At 55.1% G+C, this 20,789-nt stretch overlaps 1 protein-coding gene across 18 annotated transcripts in view; it reads left to right on the forward strand.

The window, feature by feature from the left end:
• The window catches only part of DYSF (dysferlin), a 201,284-nt gene that overhangs the window by 110,364 nt on the left and 70,131 nt on the right, over window positions 1-20,789 (forward strand). For all 18 annotated transcript variants that reach the window (XM_045828610.1, XM_045828607.1, XM_045828615.1 and 15 more), the window contains 6 exons: window positions 6,161-6,254; window positions 6,728-6,805; window positions 14,718-14,899; window positions 17,507-17,647; window positions 18,436-18,465; window positions 19,883-19,912. In XM_045828610.1, coding sequence (XP_045684566.1) covers window positions 6,161-6,254; window positions 6,728-6,805; window positions 14,718-14,899; window positions 17,507-17,647; window positions 18,436-18,465; window positions 19,883-19,912 — 555 coding nt within the window. The remainder of the gene's footprint in view (window positions 1-6,160; window positions 6,255-6,727; window positions 6,806-14,717; window positions 14,900-17,506; window positions 17,648-18,435; window positions 18,466-19,882; window positions 19,913-20,789) is intronic.

Consider the following 20,789-nt stretch of genomic DNA (forward strand, 5'->3'; position numbering starts at 1 on the left):
AGATGGGTTTTATTCTTACTGCCCTTTTACTGTTAAGCAAACTGAGGCACGGAGAAGGCAAGTAATACTTGCTCTAGCGGTGTTTTCTCCCGCATGCACTGTGAAAAAGCACGTGGATAGTGATGGGCCGCGCAGTGTAGCGGGCTGCCCGACACAGCCGCCCCGTTCTTCGGGGCCCCAGTGTGGACCGCAGTGAGGAGGAGACCGGGCCACCCAACCTGGGCTGCGCGGGTCTGTGTTTAACAGTGGACTCTCTGGAAAAAGATCCAGGCCATGCACTCACCCCAGTTTGTAGCGTTGGCTGATTTCCGTGGTGTGAATATCTCTGCCACGGCCACTCCGCGCCCACAGCATGATGCCACCAAGTGTGGCGATGGGAAGAGATGGGCTGCACACCCCACAGATATGCCAGACACGACCTCAGCAGCAGGATGGCAGCAAGAGGTAGTAAAATAATTAAGAAGTGATGACCTGAGTGTTTATCACCTTTGTTTTTTGAATTAATTTCTATAGTTTTAGATTTATATGATTTAATTTTTACAAATGGCTGTGTTTAACAGCCACCTTGCAAAATGGCTGAAAATTCAATGATCTGTTCTCATGAGCCGTGTGGGTCAGCTCCAGCACTTGCTGCTCTGGGGTTGAGGTGGGGGGTAGTGGTCCCCGATCCTGTTTACATAGGAAAAGAAATGGGGCCCTTCAACAGTAGCTCCCTTTCCAACAGCTCTGTCACCTGTGTTCTTCAGGTCTTCCTTGTATAGGGATTGACCTTTCCCTGGAAAGCAAGGAGGGCAGCTGACCCCCACACCCATCCGCTTGACCGTGCTGGGGGAGGGAGCGCCCGGTGGGCCCCACGGTGCCTCTGAGGCTCAGTTGCTTCCTTCCTGACCACCCCGCGTGTGGCCGCTGTGGCCCTGTCCCCTGCCTGCTCAGCCCAGGGAACCTCACTGTGTCCTTTCACTGCATTCACCTTGGCTGTTGCCCCTTCTGTCCCCCTCCTGCCTCCACTTTATAGATCCTGAACCTGACCTCTAGGCCCTGGATGGGGCAATGCGTCCTCACCAGGGGGAGGAGGTGTGTGTATGTGGGGCAGACAACCTGTGGTGCAGGAGGAATCTCAGACACACTAGTGGTCTTGCACTGGTCTTGGGCTCAATTTAGGCCACTCCAGAAGTCCTCTTCATAGACTTCTTGTTTCCCTAGAACCTGCCCACCTCCTCCCAAGGGGGTGGCCACACAAGGTCTTGGGGCAGAGACATCAGCAGACTAAGGTGGGCTTGGCCGCTGGCTCTGGGGACCCCTGGGGGCGGCAGGAGGGAGTCCCTCACACTTCTAATTGAGCTCAGGCTCCCCCAGGGAGCCATGGCTGCCAGCTGGGCAGCGGCAGTTGGAGGCCACCCAGTGCCCTGGGCGAGCAGCAGGATCCCTTACGCAGCTAGCCCCAAGACAGAGTGCATGGCCGCAGACCGCGTGGCTGCCAGCCCCCGCCTGGGAGTCTCACTGACATGAGCTATGGAGGCAGGAATGTGACTGCGGGAAACCCGATGCCCTGGGCCTGGCCCTGGGGCTGAGGAAGAGTGTGGACTGGGAGTGAAGGTTGGTGGGTGGAAACCGGAGCATCAGCCGTGCCTGCAGCCTGTGAGAACAGAAGGAGCCAACCCTCTTTCTCCTGGCTGTGTTCCCCACTCCTCGACTCACCCTGCCAGCCAGGCCTTTCCCCTAAGCTCCCGGGGAGGGGGAGAGGGGGGAACCCTCTCCATTCACCCTGTTCCATTCACCCCACAGATGGCCCTGCCCTGGGGTGCCATGAGTCCATATCACTTGTCCTCTCTGTGCTGGTGTCAGACCCTGCGCCTGCTGAGGGTGGGAGGGTGCTGTCTGATGTACACTTTCCTGTCCCTTCCCCTGGGACCTTAGGACTGGGTGTTGCACTCCTGGCTTAGGGTGGGGGATGCTGGTGATTGATGTGATAAATCTTCAGTGGACACTTACTAAGTGCCAGATGCTGGGCTGGGTGCAGGGAAGAAAGGAGTGTGCATGTCTTGCCTGTACATGCAGACAGATGGATGAGGGAGAGAAGTGAGGAGAGGATGGGTAGGGGATGCTGGTGCCAGCTAGGTAGTCAAGGAGGTGTCTGGGTCTCAGTGATTACTGAGCTGAAGGAAGAGCTCGAGTCAGCTTGTCAGGGAGGACATTCCAGGTGGGGAGAAAAGCCCACGCAAAGGTCTTGTGGAAGAGGGAAGGTGATGGGCTTCAAATTTACAGAAAGCTGAAGGGCAGGCAGAAGAGGGAAGGTGTTTAACATGAGGCTGGAGAGATGAAAGGGTTAAACGGACACCGTCAGCCCTGTTTACTCAGTGCTGGGGACCTGCCAAGGGCAGAGGGTGCATTTTATTTCATTTTCACCAGTGGTTCTCAACTGCGGGAATTTCTATTCCCCATTCCACCCCCCAGGGGACATTGAACAATGTCTGCTGATGTTTTGGTGGTCGCAACTAAGGGGTGGGGGATGCTTTGAGCATCTACTAGGTAGAGGCCCTGGATGCTGCTAAACATTCAATAATACACAGGACAGCCCTGAAAACAAATAATCATCTGGCCCAAAGTATACATAGTGCCAGGGTTGAAAGTACCTGCGTTTTTAATAGTCCTGTGCATTGGGTGTTACCATGGTTGCCGCTTTACAATGAGGAACCTGAATGTCAGGCACCCTGGCTCCCCTTGCCTGGCCCATGCTGTGAGTTCCAGGCAAGGTCCTGACTCCTGGAGACTCCGAGGCTGTGGCTGGGCTGGGAGGCAGAGCTGGCCTCCCCCTTCTCCCAGGATCTGAAGGGGAGGCGTGGAGAGCTCAGGTCCCTTTGGGAGGGCTGGAGGATGTGAAGACATTAACCAGCTGTGAGGGTGGAATTCTGCCCTGGGTGGGAACCAGGGCAGCTGCAGGGCCCTGGTTAGTGGGTGTCCCTCAGCCCACCTCCTGATTCTCCCATCTTCTTCCCAACAAGTCCCCTCTGTGTCTGTCATTTAGGAGGAGAAAGGGAGGGGGAGAAAGGTCTACACTTGGGTGGCAGATTAGAGTGGGGGTGGCAGAGGGCCCTGTGGAATGGCAGGGCAGGGTGGTGGCTGGGGATGTTGGCAGTGGGCACCTCTGCTGGAGCCAGGACAGAGGGAAGACCCCTGGCAGTCTAAGGGGCATTCCTGGAGGAAACCCTGGTTTCTCCCTCTGAAGAATGGTCCTTCTCTGTGCCAGTGCCTGCTGTGGGCCAGGCATGGAGCTAGCCTGAGTTACCAGCCCCCAGCCTTTTTGGGAATCCCAGAGAAGGGTACACCTTTTCTGATCACAGGCGGCGGCCCTGCCCTTGGACAGAGACCCAGAAAGTGCTGCCAAAGCCCCAGACAGAGGCCTTTGGTGGGCGTGGTGCTGATGGGAGGCGGCTAGGGGAGGTGTGAGGTGAGTGGGGATGTGTGCAGGCAGTGATCTGCAAGCAGGGAGGTCCCTGTAGGCACCTGGAGGGAGAGGAGGAATTCCAGGGGCTGTGGGAGGCAGAGGCGCCCTTGCTTCTTGCTCTTACCTTGGCTACCTACCTTTGTGGGGGGACATGTGTGTTGCCAGCCTGAGGTGCAGAGTCCTGGGCCTTCCACCTTACCCAAGCCAAGCCCTCCTCTCCCCCCGCACCCCACAAAGTGCACTGAGCTGTAGGTGCTATGCAGTGCTCTGCCCAGTGGCTGGCCAAACCATTTCGAGTGTCCTGATCTGCTTTCCTTGATGTGTGTTTGCCTCACGCCTGGGGCGGCCTGCCAGGGCCCCCCAGGTCCAGCCCTACGTTTGGCCCCACAGACCCTAAAACTGGGAGCTGTTAGTGGCTGGACTCGGTACGTGCTCTGGCAGGATGCCAGCACAGTACAGCCAGGCCGAACGCCTCTCCTGGTGGGAGCTCAGGACGCTTGGGTCCTTACCTGCCTCGGAGGGAGGATTCAGCTACAGTGGCCTTTGGGTCTTTCTGTAGTAGCCTTCCCTGACTGTAGGATGATACTTCTCCCTCTTATCCTGCTGATGTGTATGTGTTGAGAGACTGATTGCTTGATTGATTTTGATTTGTGCCTCTTGCTGTGGCTCCTGAAATGTCTACTTTTCCAGCTCCTGGAATACTTCTGAACAAATATGGGATATGTGGATACTACTCCTAGCACAATTGCTAACTTCACAGTTTTTGACTTACCTTTCCCTGTCCTGCCTGTTTCTCATTTCTCTCATAAGATCATCGATACCAAACATTTCTTGAGCATTTATTGTATGCCAAGTGGTACGCTAAGAACAACATGTAATTTATCTCCTTAATAATCACAGCAACTCTCCAACACAGATATTGTAGAATTATTCCAAAGTTATAGAGAGACTGGTTCAGAGAAGTTAAGCAACCTGCCCAAAGTTACACAGCTAGTAAATGGCAGGGCCAGAATTGGAACCCAAGTAACCTGGTTCTAGAGCTTGTGTTAAGGCTGTGGCCAAAGCAAGGGGGTCAGTGCTTCTCCCCGTCAGAGACGGGGTGCCCTGTGGCAGGAGCTCTGCAGCCCTCCCAGTAGTACTAGAACCTCGGTGAGTTCCTGGGAAAGCAGAGTTACAAGTCTTTCCTGTGTGTGGGTTCTATGGACCCCTTTTGGGGGATGGAGCAGGGGAAGACTGGCTTACCTTTTGGATGTATTTCTTTGTTGACTAGAATGGCCGGGGCAGAACTGGGATGGCCATGGCACTTCTGGCTTGGCCATGGGCTTGGGGTGGGAGCAGGTGTGAGTCTGGGCTATCTTTGAGAAGTGTGGCCTTCCTGGAGGTGAGGACTGGTTTTAAGGGGTGTGAGCCCTGGTGTGAATGGGGAAGACGGGGCAGGTCACTGAGGGCCTGATCGGGAGCTGCCAGGCAGTGAGAACCACTGCAAGATTTGGACTGGGGAGCCAAACGGTGATTGTGGGTGATGGCTCTGCTTCTGCACTGAGTGTGGGCAGATGCATCTAGGGAGGCTTCTTGGACAAGGGGTCTGGGGCTAGGCCCTGAGAGGGGACATGGTTTGGAGGGGAGGGGCACAGAGGAGGCCATGCTCTTTACATTTAGAGGCACCGGGGGACTGAGTGGGCCCGGCAGGGATGCGAGGCCATCCAAGGGAGGCCGGGATTTCCTTTCAAGGGCACATGTGCTTGTGTGTTGGGAACAGGGCCTGGGCGAGGGATGGGGCAGGTGGGGGAGAGGGAGAGGGACTCGGAGAAACATGAGTGGCAGCAGAGGGAGTGGACAGTGTGGGAGTGCTGCCCAGATCTGCCCAGCCCTCTGCTGGGCTCCTGGCCAAGGAATGCTGGTGGGCCTGATGGCACAGAAGACCGTGTCTGAGAGGCTGGGCTGGGGTGTGACTGGGCCACTTCCTAATCTCGTATGGGCTTTGGTCCCTATTGGGTCCCCAAGCTTCCCAAACTGTACAGGACCCCAGTGAGGGGGCGACAGGGTAGCAGAGGTGGCAAGGGGAGGATCAGTGCACAGAGAGGTGGGCATCAGGTCCGGGGGGGTGCTTTACTGTCTAGCGGTTGGAGCCCAGTTCCAACACAGACACGGGGAGGGGAGTGGTGGAGGGCTATATGCACAGACGGGTTTCTGGGCCCGAGTGCAGACCTACGCTGCCTCTTGCTCCTGTCCCTGCCCCTGGCCTCAGCCCGAGCCTGGGCACCTGGTCAGTGCCTGTGTGTCCCTGCCACCAGCACTGTCTCCAGACACACGGGATGGACAGGGACACTGGACGGGCCCTCCAGACTCTCACTGTTCGTGACTCACCCCAGTGGGCAGGCTACCACTGGGCTTTCTCCGCAGGTCCTCTTACAGTCCTTCCTCCTGTCAAACTCCAACCTCTTGGACTGGAGCAACTCAAACCTCCCTTCTGGCTTGTCTGGTTTCTGTAAGAGAGGGAAACAATTTCTCTGTGGACTTGACTTTGGAGTATGTGGTCCATAGGAGAGGATGAGCTACCCTAGAGTGAAGTCAGAGGCTGGTGGCCAAGCTCTCTGCAGCTGAGGAGCATTGTCTAGGGATCTCCTGACCCGGAGACTGGACTGTCTGAGTCAGTCTCCCTGTCGCCTTCAGGCTTGGGGTCAGACTCTGTTGTGACCAGCTCTGTGTCTCCAGGGTGGTGTGGTGGATGACAGGAGTGAGGATTCTGTGTCCGTCTCCACCTTGAGCTTTGGCGTGAACAGACCCACGATTTCCTGCATCTTCGACTGTAAGTGATGCTTCAAGGGGGTCGTGGGTGGGTGTGTGGCCTTACGCCTCTGCTTGTTCAGGGCTGTGGTCAGCTGCGTATGGGGCGCTGTGGAGAACTGGGTCTGTGAGCCTGGCGGTGTGTGCCGTTTATGTATGGTGTGTGTGTCAACTGGAAGCTTCAAATCGGGCATTCCAGGTCTTGTGCATTCTGGCTTATCCCATCACCCATTTGTCTTCTCCCCATTCTCCTCTTCATCGGTCCCTTCTCCCCAAGTCTTGCAAGGCCCAAGGACATATCGCTCAGGTGTCCACCTTTGAGATGCGGTCTGTGCTGACTCTGTGAGTGGCCCACTTCTGCAGAGTGTGACGTGTCATTTCTGTCATTTAGCCCTTCTGTCTGCTGCCCTTCCTAGGGACATATTCCACCCTTTCCTCCAGCTCTTCACCACCTCCAGCCCCTCACTTGGCATCTCTGTTTCTTCCCCGGTGCAGATGGGAACCGCTACCATCTACGCTGCTACGTGTACCAGGCCCGGGACCTGCCTGCGATGGACAAGGACTCTTTTTCTGGTAGGTGGCAGAAGGGAGGAAAGCCAGGGACCAGGGACTGAGAGCTGGGAACTGAGCCATTGGGCCTTTGGACCCCAGGGAATAGAGCGCGGGGCTTTTCCTGCTGGTGAGGGGCTGTGTTTGCTGTTTGTGAGGTGGCTCCTTTGCCAGGGTCACTATGGCTTCCTAGTTGTCAGGTGGCTTGCTTGACCCCCCTGCAGGGTTTGGCTTTACTGACCATCCCCTCCTGAGAGCCCCTCTGGCCTTGGCCCCAGAGTGCCCTCTCTCCGGGGTTGCTTGCAGCCTCCTTATACTCTATCTGCTCCTACCCGGGTGCTCACTGCCCTCTGAGCCCGATATTCCCAACATTCGGTCTGAGTCCTCTTCTCTGGGCACTGGGGCCCCCTTCCTCTGCTCCCCCACTTCAGTGACCACTCACGTTAGGGAAGTTTCTAGGTCTTGTCCAGCCACATCTTAGGTATGTCCCCCTGGATGCCTCAGAGACACCTCAGTTCATCCGTCCAAACTGAACTTCTTATGACAGCCCGCTCCCCGCCCCGCCCCAGTCCAGGCCTCCTCTGCGTGTCCAGCCTTGGTCGGGGTGTCCCATTGGCACACACTGTTACCCGTCAGGCTGGGAACCAGCAGTCAGTCACCCAGTCCTGTTGATTTTGGCTGCTGAAACTCTCTTGCTGTCCCTGAGAATGGACCCTACCCCTTTGTATCTGGATACTGTGGTCATCTCCTGACCTCCCTGCTTCCCTCTGCATTGCCCCTGAGATCTGGTCGTATCACCCCCTGATTTCAAATGTAGACACTGATGCGCAAATCCTTGACTCTTCAGCCTGGCAGATGACTCTTGTGTGATCTGACCCCGTGTGCACTGCCAGTTCTGTTTGTCCCGATTCCCTCTATCCGTTAGCTCTGGCCCCACCTGCTTTTGTCAACATTTACCATATTTTTTGCTTTTGTACCAGTGTTCTCTTTGCCTAGAATGCATTCTCTCTCTGTTTTTTAAAGATTTTATTTATTTATTTATTTTTAGAGAGGGAAGGGAGGGAGAAAGAGAGAGAGAGAGAAACATCAATGTGCAGTTGCTGGGGGCTGTGGCCTGCAACCCAGGCATGTGCCCTGACTGGGAATCAAACCTGTGACACTTGGGTTCGTAGCCCACGCTCAATCCACTGAGCTATGCCAGCCAGGGCCTCTCTCTATTTTTAACACTGTGAACTCCTATTCATTCTTCAAAACCCAGCCCAGATGCCCCTGACTCTTCCCTGAGCTGAGCTGGCTGTCAGCACTTGGCCAGCATTTCACCGGCACCTCTCTCAGAGCCCTGACCCACGACACACATCAGTTACCACCTACCTCTGCCACATACCGCCCACTGCAACTGTGAGCTCCTCCGGGAAGGGGTCTTGTCTTACCCTTGAACCTGCAGCACTGGATGTCTCAAGAATGAACACTTCACTGAACCACTCACTGGGAGCCCTGGTGTGTTACTGACATTATTTCATGCACCCCTGATAAGGGGTCTCCTGTGAAGTAGGTATTTAACATCCTTGTTTCATAGGTACAGAAGCTGAGACAGACAGCTCAATTCAATTGCTTGAGTCAAAATACTTGACAGGTGACATATCATCCTTCAAGTGCTTGAGTAGAACTGAGTTCTGCTTGAGATTGATCTGTTCACAGAATGACTCCTCAGCTCATAGCCATAGGCCAGCCCCCTCCCCACTGTGCAGGGTTGTGGGGGGCAGGGGGACTTCTCTGGTTCTTTCTTCCCAGCAGCTGTGCTTCCCTGCATTCCCTGCCCCCCACCCACCCCGTCTCAGGGACCTGTTCTCCAGCCCTGTGCAGCCAGGCGTGGGTACACAGAACTATCTCTTCTCTGTGCTTTGGGTCCAGGGTCCTGAGAGTGCCCTCTGCAAAGTGTACTCAGAACCAGCAGGCGAGCGTTGGCAGGCCAGGGGCAGGCAGCTGCAACTCTTTGGGAACCTTTGCCAGGAGGCTTTCTGATACTTAGAATGTACCTTGAGAAAAAAAAAAGTCAACTAATTCCCAACCTTGTTTCCTCTTCATTTGGAGAAGGCGGGAGAGGTGGGGGTGCAGGTGGCCAGTTGTGTGGGGCGGTGGTGAGGTGGGGCTCAGGTGGGAGGCCCAGTGCTCTGTGGACCAGGTTGGGGCGACCCCGCAGGGAGAGAACTCCTCGCAGGAACCCGTGCTGGGCGTCAGTGTGCCCCTCTAGTGACTGCAGGCCTGCGTCAGCCCCATGCTGGCCTACAGCGACGTCACACTTTCCGTCCTGGCCCCACCCCCTCCCCCAAATAAACATCCCTTGAGCTTCGAGGGCACTGCCCCGGGCTTCCTCAGAGGCCACTGGCTTCTGAATGAAAGGCCTGATTGAGCAGCTGCTGGCAAGGAAAGCAGCAGCCAACACGGGTGAACCTATAAAACCCAGAGTGTTTATTTTCACTCCCAAACTCTAAACCAAAGCAATTTCTCCCCTGGAACTGACCCTGGGGTGGCTGGCGGCCGGAGGCTGTGTATGGCCGCCGGCTGGCGTTTCTCAGAGGAAACTCCTGTGTGAATCCAGAATGTCTGGGGCCAGGGGAGGGTCCAGCACAGAGTCTGTGGCTCGTCCCATGGTCCGGCCGGCCCACTGGGGGTCCGGGGCAGAGAGTCCTTTCCTCTGGAAGCCCTGACCAGTGGCGTTCTGGGCCTTGCCCCACAGGGGCTGGCTGCAGTGGCCCCAAGCTGTGCTCCCTGTCTGTCCCCTGTATGTAGGCCTTGAGGATGCCTGGAGACCCGGCTGTGTCTGCTGCCTTCTGCCTGCCCAGAGTTTGGGGGAACACATAGGAATTGTCCAGGAAACATTTGCTGAAACATCAGCTGGGAAAGGGAGACTTGTGGAGATACTGTGGTCCAGGCTGCCTGAGGATGTCACTTGGGTGGGGTTTGAGTGTGTGTCCAGCACAAGTCTCTGGACCACTGGAGGGGCACGTGTGGCATGTGGTTATGGTGTGTGGCCTGTGTAGTGACCAGGCATAAGAAATGTAGGATGATGTTTCATTCAAACGACTTTTCTCTGATACAGGGCTGGGGTTGCCACTGCTTGGTAAGCATCTGGAGAAGGCACTGGACTTCCCTTGAGTGGAAAAGATATGACTTGAGAGGACTTAGAGGCCTCATGACCTCAACCCCATACCTCATGGGCGGAGTCACTTCCCTGAAGTTGCTCTTCATGGTGGGATGTTATTTCTCAAAGGGAGCTGGAGAGGTGGCCGTCTCCTTTGCCCCTGCCCCAGCTGGACACCAGCATTGCTGTGGTTTGAAGCAGCCATAAGCTCTGCTTATGGAACTGCCACCAAGATGCACAACCCTTGGGCAGCTCTGTTTTGAGGTCACTACACTCCAGAGAATGGCCCTTGGTGTGAGGGACCCAGAGGCTTGTCTTTGAGAGTCCCACAGGTCAGTGGGCTCGGGAGCCTGACCTGGCTAACCAAGGGAATGAGAGATGGTGAGTGGACCAGTTGCCAAGGGGGTGGGGTATCTGTCAAGGAAACAGAAGGTCCTGTGCTCACTTTGTTGGCCTCATGGTTCCTGGGAAGGTCAAAGCTGTGCCAGCTGGGTGGTCCTGGGGGGCTGCTGCTGGGCCAGACTGGAGCGAGGGTTGATGAACTGTGGCTGCCCACAGCTGAGGTTACTTCTCTGGGGACCAGCACTTTAGTGTTTCCCAGATCCACACTCTTTCCTGGGTGGGGCTGGGGCATTTTTGCTTCTGGGCTTCCCATGTCTGTACTGCAGGTGGGGACTGCTCATTGGAAACACAGCTTTCTGTTAAGGCTGGTTCTGGTTGCGGGGATTTTCTGGTTGAGCTTAAGGAGCTGTTTTCCAAAGTGCATTGGAGGCTTGTGAAATGTTCCACTTAAAAAGGGTTCCTGAGCAAAAGAGACTGAGAAACACCGCCCATTGAGAGATTTATAATACACAGTGGCACGGAGGGGCTCTGAGCTGGCTGCAGAAAAAGGGGCCCATTGGATTGTTTAAGCGCTCATTAGCACACCTTGGGAAGCACTGATCTACACAGGGTCCAGTTCAAGGTGCTCAGCATGAATCCAGGACCGCTTGTGATCTGCCTGCCTCCTCCTCTCTCTGTCCCCATGGCCCGGTGCTCTTTCCCTCCCTCAGCCAGACCCATGCCTGGCTGTCTCCCAAGCATCCCTGTGCTTTGGTGCCTTTGCTCATCTGTGGTAGGGCCTAGGCAGCTGCTTTTCCCTGGTCTACCTTGGTAACTTCCACATTCCTGAGATGCGGGGTAGGAGACCCCCTTTGGGAAGACTGACTTGGTGCCACCTGGCTACACTGGGCGCCCCTGTCACTCTTGCACCTGATGCACTCCACTCTTAAGGCAAACCTTACCTTGGACTGTGACTGTTGCCTGGTTACCGCCTCCGACCGGTAGGCATGACCTTAAGGGCTGGACGGAGACTCATTCCGCTCCATGTTCCTAGCGCCAAGCTTACCTACCTCATGCTCGTTAGTCGGTGATTGTATCCTGAATGAATGATGGATGACAACTAACGCCAGAGTGAGCATCTTTGTACATATAGGTTTTTGGTTAATTTGGATGATTCCCAGGAATATGGGAAATAGGGTATAAACAGTTTTATGTTTTCCTGGGCATAGTGCCCAATTGCTTTCCTGAAGAGTTGCTGAATTGCGTCCAGCACTAAAGGAGAGTATACCTAGTTCATCAAGTATTTGCCAACACTGGGTTTTGTAAATCTAAACAATTTTTCTTAACTTTATAGCAAAGATGGTACTGTCATTACAGCTTTCATTTGTAGTCACTTACTCGGGATATAGTCCACTCCCTCCTAGGGACCCCTTTCCTATGAACATGGCGGAGGAGCACTCGGCTAGGAGTCATGGTGGCTAGTCCTGGCCACGCATGAGCATGGGACTTTGTCTTCCTGGGGCACAGCTCCCTCTTCCAACCAGTGGGATGGTGCTGCCTGCCCTGTGCCCTGTTCCGGTGGTCTGACCTGGTTCGTGGGGGCCCATGAGGAAAGCTTCGTGTATGGTGAATGCAGAAGTGTCCTCCCCGGACTCCAGGAAGGTCTGAGCAGCAGAGCTGGGGCGCTGGGACTCCGGGTCCAGCAAAAGAATCACCTGCTAAGGCCTCTCGTGGGGATGCAGTTGGGTCAAACCATCTGCATTCGTGGCCAGAGCTTCCCGGGGCAGCTTAGGGGGCTCTGATCCAGCGGCATTTCACCTCAACTTTGGTGGTGCTCCCTACGGCTTGGCAGGATGGCCCTGTCCTGTGGTGCGCTGTCCCTGCAGGGAGTGTTGGGCTGGGGTGGACAGGGAGGAGATAGCCCTTCACCTTCCTTTCACCCCTCCTTGGGATCTGCTTCTCCCTGATCTTGGCTTTCTAGAAGAGGGATGTGTCTGTGTGTCTGTCTGGCTTTCCTTCATCTGACCACCTTGCTTCAGCAACACCCACCCCCACTCGTTTCTTTTTTTTGGAGGGGCTGGCCCCTGTGGGGGGAGAGGCCAGGCCCCAGCACACAGTAGCCCAGTGTCTGAGGCCCCAGGCCTCCAGGCCTGCTCTTTACAATGCCTTTGTTGTGTGTTTTTTCCTCCCATGGGCGGGCGGGGTGCGTGTGTGGGTCTGGGTGATTTTTGTTTGAAAGCCACCCCCTCCCTGTCCCCCAGCGCTGAGCTCATTGCCTGCGCTGATGGGGCTGCTGGAAGGAGTCGGCCTGCTCAGGGGCCAGCGTGGGGGGTGCTGCCAACACCAATACAGTGTGCACAGCCGCTACAATGTGCAATTGTGATCTTTGTGTAAACGTGGTCGGTCTGGGCCTCGCACGCTTATAAAAATAAAGCGTTGGGAAGCACAGGGGGTGGGAACAAAAGGGGCTTTTTCGCCGGCTCTCTAATATGGTTTTATTTATCGGAACGCTCCCTCTTTCCTTTACTGGAACCAGGGAGAGGTTCTCTGCCGAGCTTGGAGCTGATGGTATCACAGCCAGACGGTTTCATTAAATGCACAGACGCCGCTGCGCCCTGCCAGGGACAGGAAGGGAAGGGCTTGGGCCAGCCCTGCCAGGCTGGTGCATGGAAGGGGGAGCCCCATGCCAGGAAGGCTCCTACCAAGTTGGGTGGTGAGATGTGGTGGCATTTCTTCCCTGCCCCTTCCCCTGCCAAGAGCCTTCCATTGCTCTCTTCTACCCCTAGAATCAGGTTCCAAACCAATTTCCTGCAGGAAGTCCTCCAGGATTGACCCCAGTGTGCTTTTGTGCCTGTAGCTAACAAGCCCGCCCAGGCTGGTGGCTGCTGGGTGTTAGCTGAACCCAGTGTTGTTTAGCCCCCAGGTTCAGCCTCCTAACTCAGACCCTTTCCTCTCTTAAAACTGGCCCCTTAGGTGACAGTCAGAATCTTAGACCCTGCTGCACCCATCATCTGGTGAGAGTCCTCCTGTTGCCCACCTCAGCCCTCCCACCTTTCCTCTGGCCGCTATCTGCTGCCTCCTGTGCAGGGACCATGGTGTGCCACTTGTCTTCCCTAAGGCCAAGGAGCTTGCCCTACTTACCTCCCATTTGTGGGGAAATTCTACCTTCCTGTGCCAGCCCCAGGATTGTAGCTGGACATCCCAGCACCCTTTTGAGGCCACAGGCAGGTAGTTAGAGACATCACTGGGGTTGGACTGTGAGGCTCAGAGGATGCAAGATATTGTAGGACAGAGCAGGTGCGAAGGGTGGGGCGCATGTTGGAGCGTTTGGGCTCCGCCCTCCCAGACGTCTACCTAGCACCCTGCTGCCAGCCTCCTGCATCCTTAGGCTTTCCATGTCACATGCCCTCAGCATTTGGCATTTTGAGTCCAATAAATTGGCAGCAAGCTGGACCCTTTCTCCTGGCTGACACCATAATGGGGGAAGTGGGAGGAGCCCCTTCTACAAGCCCTCTGCTCCTTTCCTAAATCACGTGCACTCAGTCCTATGGGTCCTTCTCTTGCATTAGTTTCCAGAGTGTGGCCCTGGAAGGCAGATTGGTGCCACCTGGGAAATTGTTAGAAATGCAAATTCTCAGGTCTCGTACTAGTCCTAGACCTAGACCTAGACAAGTGTGGCTGGGGCTGGCATGCTGGAAAGGAGCTTGGGGACAGTAAGAGCCTCAGGGGCCTTAGGGCTCCTCTCACACCAGCCACTGAACAGCCCTTGGGTCCACGTGCTGTTTATCTAAGCTCCTACCACCTCTGCCTGGACTCTTCCAGTAGCCTCATACTCGGTCTCCCTGCACTTGCTCTGTCTCCTCCAGTCTGTTCTCCGGGTGGCAGCCAGAGTGAATTTGCTGAAATGCAGCCCTAGGTACACCACGCTGATGGCACCAACATCTCTGTTCCACTCTCCTTTCCTCAAAGAAGTTTTCCCCTCATGTACTCTACTGCATCTTATATCTAGTCTTCAAAGCACTGATCAAAATTGTCATTTTATGTTTGCTTGTATGGATTATGGTTTTGCTCCAATTATATTCTCGGCCCCTAGCCTGGCATGCAGAAGGCACTCAATAAATGCTTGTTGGATGAATGAATGAATCAATGAATGAGCCATCCAAGGACTTGCTTCTTCTTCCTGCACCTTGACCCCTGGAGGCTAGCCAAAAAAGGAGCCCAGAAGGGGAAGGTCTCTGGATTTCTGTGTCTCCCTGCCTGGATCCAGGCTCCATTCCCCTGTTGTGGCTCGCCAGTCTGATGCTCAGGAAAGGCAGGGAGAGCCCTGGGGAGATGGACTCCTGCCTGAGGTTGTTGCACCAGAGTGTCAGCCACAGCTCTGCTCTAGCTCTGTGGCCTGAGTGACTCCTGAGCAGGCAACTCTCACGGTCTGTGCTGTGTCCTGTCTCCATCCCCTGTGCCCGGCCCACACAGATCCCTATGCAATCGTCTCCTTCCTGCACCAGAGCCAGAAAACAGTTGTGGTGAAGAACACCTTGAACCCCACCTGGGACCAGACGCTGATCTTCTATGAGATTGAGATCTTTGGCGAGCTGGCCAGCATCGCTGAGCAGCCACCCAGTATTGTGGTGGAGCTTTATGACCACGACACCTATGTGAGTCTGCCCGCCTTCCTCCTTTATCCCCTCACTGTCCGCTTCCTCCAGGGGCCCAGGGACAGATGCTGCTGTGAGGGACAGATCCCCAACCAGATGGGTGTGCCTTAGGGCTGGGACTGATGGCTGAACTCACAGACTACAGAGTGGTTAAAACTATTTTAGGGTGATTAAAAATGGATTGCTAGCACATGTGCGGTACCCGCGGCAGAGAGAGGGGACAGATCTGGAACGGGCCATTGGCTGTGAGTCAAGAGCCTGGGTTTTCTCTGCCTCTAACTTGCTTATATGATCACGGGCCAGTCCCTTCTCATCAGAGAGCTGTGTTGACATTTATTAAGCACTTGTGTGCTGGGCTGGGTGGCCCCACTCTAGTTTCCCAGTGTAGATGGGAACTGAGACTCACCCACAGACAGAGAATCCTCCCGGGAGACAGTGGGTCCCTGAGTGCCAGCTGGCTCTGAGGCATAGCCAGGGTCCTTTTAACAGAGCTGTCCCACGGAGTGTCCTTTGCTGATGGAAATGCTTTGGGAGCCACTAGTCACACGTGGCTCTTGAGCAGTTGGAATATGGCTAATGCAAGTGAGAAACTGAATTTTGAATTTTATTTAGTTGTAATTAGTTAAGCTTTAAATTTAAAAGCAGTGGGTGGTTAGTGGCTGTAGTATTAGATGGTGCAGCTCTAGAAGGTTTCTGGGAGGGACAGCTCACCTTGGGCTGGAGTGTGCAGGAAGGTGGTGCAGAAGATACAGAAGATGTAGACCCTGGAAAGAACGTGGGACTGGGCACTGGGAGGAGGTAGAAGGACATTCCAGCATAGTCTGGGGGCAAGTGGGGGACCAGGAGACAGAGGAAGGCAGGTGGGGAAGGAGGAGAAAGAGAATGAGACCAGGGGAGCAGGGAAGTGACAAGGTCAGAGTAATGTTTTAAAAAGAAGAGAAAAGAGAGAGACTGGGTCAGCTGGTGGGGCATGTGGCAAAGAGGTCACCTTTTGAGTTGGGGGCTGCACTGTGATGAACGGAGAGGAGGCAGGGTCTGGAAGATGTTTCCAGAAAGAGTTGCCATGACTGGATGTCAGGTGCCCTGGGAGGGTGAGAGGAAGGGGGTTGGGGAAGGTGAAGCTGTTGAGGTTGTCCTGCAGATGGTGGGGGCCAGCTGGCAGTGGGCAATACAGGCCTGGGCTAGGGAGGCTGACCTGACAGCTCTCCCCGTGGAAGCAAAAGCTGGCTCTCTGGGAGGCAGTGAGCAACTGGAGTCTACTTGGGAGCATCTGGGGAAGAGCACAGGGTCTGGTGCCTTTGTGGCAGGAAGAGGAGGGTGGCAGGAGGGCCAGGAGGACCAAGGGACTAAGTCGAAGGAGCTGTGCAAACCATGGCCTCTTCTGGATGGGTGGGGCTTTGAGGGCCTGGGGGAGAGCAGAGGCTGTGCTCATTGTTAACACAGCCAAACAAGTCCATGTTGCTGGCAAGTACCCATTGCCCTGAGCTCCTGCTGTCCTGGCTGCCTGAGCTCTGCAAGGACTCCCCTTCCCCCAGCCTCTCCATGACCCACCAACGGGATGACACCTGGCCCAGAGGGGCCCTCAGGAGCCCTCCCAGTGCGGTGGCTGGTGTCTGCTCTGAGTGGTTGGTGCTAGACTGTCACTTGCTGATGTGGGCATTTAAGCAGCACCTGGTGGCTATTCCACAATGGCTCTTTTCAATGTCCCCAGCAGTGAGGTGACTGCAGGGGTGATACCTCTCAGACCTGTTCTGGACTTCTCCATATGAGAGTCTTGAATAAATTGCCAGGCGGTATGAGGGCTGCAGCAACAGCTGGCTGAGACCCACATTCTATCTTCTGCCCCTGCCCTGGAGAAAGCTAACCATGAGGCCAGAACCCACAGGCCAGCAAGGTCACAGAGGGCCATGCCAGAGGCCTACCTTGGTCAGGGCTCTGAGTTATAGCTAAGAAGGGTAGAGGGCAGTATGGCTGGAAATGGCCCGTGCAAAGGCCAGGGGTGGGAGGCCAACAGAGACCAGCAGGCTGGAGCAGAGAATGTGTGGGGAGGGAAGGAGGCAAGGCAGGAGAGGTGAGGGCACCTTCCATCCCAGGAGAAGGGTTGGAGTCTAGGCATCCCTCTAGGCAGTAGGGAGCGTTGGAAGGTGCCTGAGAGAGGAATAACAAGATGAAACATCATTTTAGCAAGACTTATAATTTGATGAGTGTGATCGTGTGATTGCAGTTGTCCTATTTGGAAGGTGGTAGAATTTAAAGGTGAAATGAACAGAAGAAAAGTCCTTGGAAATGTCAAATGCCTGTTCTGTGAGGCCATTAGAGAAATACTAGGACCTGTCACTCTGTGTCTAATGGGCTCAGATCTTGATTATAGTAAAACAAGGCCAATGCTAGTTGGACAGACAGAGGATGGGAGTTCGAATCTAGCAGCAGTGACTAGGGCCCCAACTGTCGTTCTTGAATCCTTTTGTGGGGGCAGAGTGTGCCATTCAGCACCAGGGGCTGCCCTTTGGAGTTCAGAAGGCTGGGTGTGAGTCTGGTGATCTCTCTGAGGCTGCTGGAACGCTGGGCTGGGGGGTGCTGACTCTTCTTTCTCCACTCCCTGTCCAGGGTGCAGATGAGTTTATGGGACGCTGCATCTGTCTGCCGAGTCTGGACCGGATGCCCCGGCTATCCTGGTTCCCCCTGACTAGGGGAAGCCAACCAGCAGGTGAACTGCTGGCCTCTTTTGAGCTCATCCAGAGGGAAAAGGTGAGGCTTGGCCACGTCCAGATCCAGGAGGCAGGGAGTACCAGGGGGAATACACAGGGACCGCCCGATGGAGGGCAGGGGGCTGCCCATACGTCCTCTTCCCCGACCAGGGACCTACACTCAACGGGGAGCACGGCATGAAGTCAGGCCTCCTGCTCAGATTGGCTTCAGCCATCTTTTCTGAACCCCAAGTCAGCACATGGTCTAATTTGGGGGCTGAATGCTAGAATCTGGACTGTGTTGGAATGTCTGAGTCCCCTGGTCTTTGGATGCATTTTTCCCAGGCCCTCTTTCGAGGTTGTTTCTGGGAGGAGGGTCTGCTCGGGGAGCAGGGGCTTAATAGTGATGAGGGTGCAATGTGGAACTCCAAGGCAAGGGCAGGACCTCTGCCCCAGCGCTGGCTGAGCCACAGCCTAGTTGTGTGACCCTGGTATAAAATAGTGGGTTTGGTTAGAACTATATCATCAAACTTGCTCTTACTGTGATTGAGCCCCGGTGCGTAAGCCAGATAGGAGTGGGGCTGCCCCAGGGGAAGTTCTGGAGGGGGACATAGCATGTGGTCAGCCAGGCTTCTCCTTGCACCCTCCCACCAACTGCCAGGCAGCTCTGGGGGGACCCTGGGTCTCTGAGGAAGAGTGTCTGCAGACCACTAGACTGTCTGATCACTGACATGTTCCCTGAGTGTCCTTTTGTGGTTGGAGATGTCTCTGCCTGGCCAGGGCAGAAAGGAGGGTGAGGGGAGCCCCAAACAACAAGCACCTGAGCAAAGCTCTTTTCCTTTCCTCTAGCCGGCCATCCACCATATTCCTGGTTTTGAGGTAAGTCTTGCTCTCAGTTTTTCTTCTTCAAGCTACTTGCTGGCCTCCCTGTGTTTTTAGCTCTGTTCTCTGCTAGAAAGGGCAGCAGGCGTCCACCACTGCCTTCCTGCCCTCAGGCAGAGGAGGGCTCAGTGGGGCCCTGGGATGGTGTGGGCAGGGGCTGGGGCCCTGGCCCAGCTCAGGCCTTCTCTGCCCGTCTTCCCTGAGAGTGAGATCACACTCTCAGACTGAAGGGTCCTCATGACCTTTCAGTCCAGTGGCTCTTAGCTAAGTTGTGTGTTAGAACCCTTGGGTAGCTTTAACAGTCCCCACCCCAGACCAAATGAAAGAGTCTTTCGGGGTGCAGCCCAGGCATTGGTAGTTTTCAAAGCTACTGGGGATTTTAATGTGCAGCTAGGGCCAAGAGCCATCCATTTTGGCCAGTGGTTCTCTGTGCAGTATCACCTGGGATGTTGCGGGAAATCCTTCTTGGATCCCACTACAAACTGCTGCAGCCGAATCCGAGGGGCAGCACAGTAACTTGCGTATTTACAAGCCCTCTGAGGATTCTGATGTGTACTTGAGTTTCAGAAGCTCTGATTTAGACCACAGCTCCCAACTCACCGATCCCCATGTAACTGGTTTTCTTTCTTCCTCTAGTGGTGGGGACTTGGTCCCTTGTCTCTGCTCTCCTCCCTTCTCCTGGGTGTCATGGTAGAAAATGCAGACCCTTCACGGTAGTACCCAGGGTAATTTGCCTCAGGAAATACTATTCTTGGCCCGACTCAGCTGCAGCTTTGAGAAGTGGCCATCCGGGCTGTGTTTGGATGCCTCCCCTTTAAGAGGCAGCCCACAATTTGCAGACAGCTCTTACCTACCATGTAGGCCTTCCTTCACCCCTGCTTCCCACTCTACCCTTTGTTTCTCCCCCCACCCAACCTTGTCTTTCTCCTTGTCCTATCAAGTTTAAACTCCTGATTGCAGTCTGCCAGATCCTGGGGATCTGGTTGTTTCTTCTTGGCTCCCCAAATTCACAGGCTCTGATAGGAGCAGCAGCTCCAGGACCTGAGGCCTTTGTGCCTCCTGGGGTCTCGGCACAGGTCTGGGACCTTCCCACCACCTGTTTGCCATTTGCCTTTTCTCCTGTCACTTCTAGAGATGCCTGGGCTCTCTGCTTGTTTTGGCCTTCTCTCTTACTAGTCCCTCTGCATCGATGTCCATCACACCTTCTTTCTCAGGGACCCTGTGGAGGGTGTGGCTAGAAGCACCTGGTGCTTGCCTGGATGGCAGGTGGTTTCTGTTGGCTCCTCTTAGATGTCTAGTGTGCTGATCTCTGCCCCAGCCTAGTCTTCCTTGTCACTAATGGTGAACTTTTATTTTTCCTCATCTCCTCTTTTTACCACCTCCTGGATGTGGAACCTCCCATGATGTGGTCCAGGTACAGGATACATCACGGATCCTGGAAGAGGTGAGGTGGCCCCTCACGGCCGTGGCCGTGGTTGGGGGTGGGTGAGCAGAGGCAGAGGGAAGGTAAGGGCTGTCCTCTGAGCATGTGCCCTGGAGACATCAGGGTTCCTGGTTCCCCAGCGGGCATCTGTCACACGGAGACATATCCGAATTTCACTCCCCGCACTTGGTGTGGGTCCAGGGCTGCCTGGGGTGCATCCTGGAATGATTCTGGCTGCAAAAGGCTTGCTGCCCTCCTGGAGGCCAGATCCATCTAGGCCTCATGGACAGCAAAACTCAGTCTCATCTGGCTGAGGACCAGGTGGAATGTTTTCAAGAAGAAAATGTTCATAGGAGGCCAGAGTAGCCAAGGAAGCCTTTCTGGTGGAGGTGGCATTAGCCAGACATTGTTGTAGGAAGAAGGTTGGAATTTTGCTAACAAAAGGTTTGCTAACACCAGGTTAGGGCCTGAATGGTTTAGGGGCTGGGGTGGGCTGGGGATTCCTAGATTCTAGAAGTTTGGGGTTTGTATCCAGATGAAGCAAGATTTCGTCCTGTGCCACAGGGGGTGAGCAGCACATCTGTGTGCGGGCCCTTGTGAGTGAGTAGGGCAGAGTCCTGGGCGGAGAGACAGGACTGAGAACCCTGCTCAGATGGGAGGCTGGGCAAAGGACAGCTACTTCCTGCCTTCAGGGAATCCCCAGGCGGGGAGCGAACACCATTTGACATTTTCAGTACAATTTGGACTTGAAATGCAGGGTCAGGATGTGGGATCTGCAGGCCCCGCGCCCCTTACCTCACTTCCTTTTGCTCCCAGACCGAGGTGGGGTCCGCCAAACGAGCTGGCCGTAATTGCGCCTGACAGGCAGCCTCCTGCTTTTGGCTGCAGTTGGAAAGAC

The sequence above is a fragment of the Phyllostomus hastatus genome, unplaced genomic scaffold, assembly GCF_019186645.2.
Source record: "Phyllostomus hastatus isolate PE091 unplaced genomic scaffold, TTU_PhHast_1.1 phas_scaffold_78, whole genome shotgun sequence".
NCBI classification, from domain to species: Eukaryota; Metazoa; Chordata; class Mammalia; order Chiroptera; family Phyllostomidae; genus Phyllostomus; species Phyllostomus hastatus.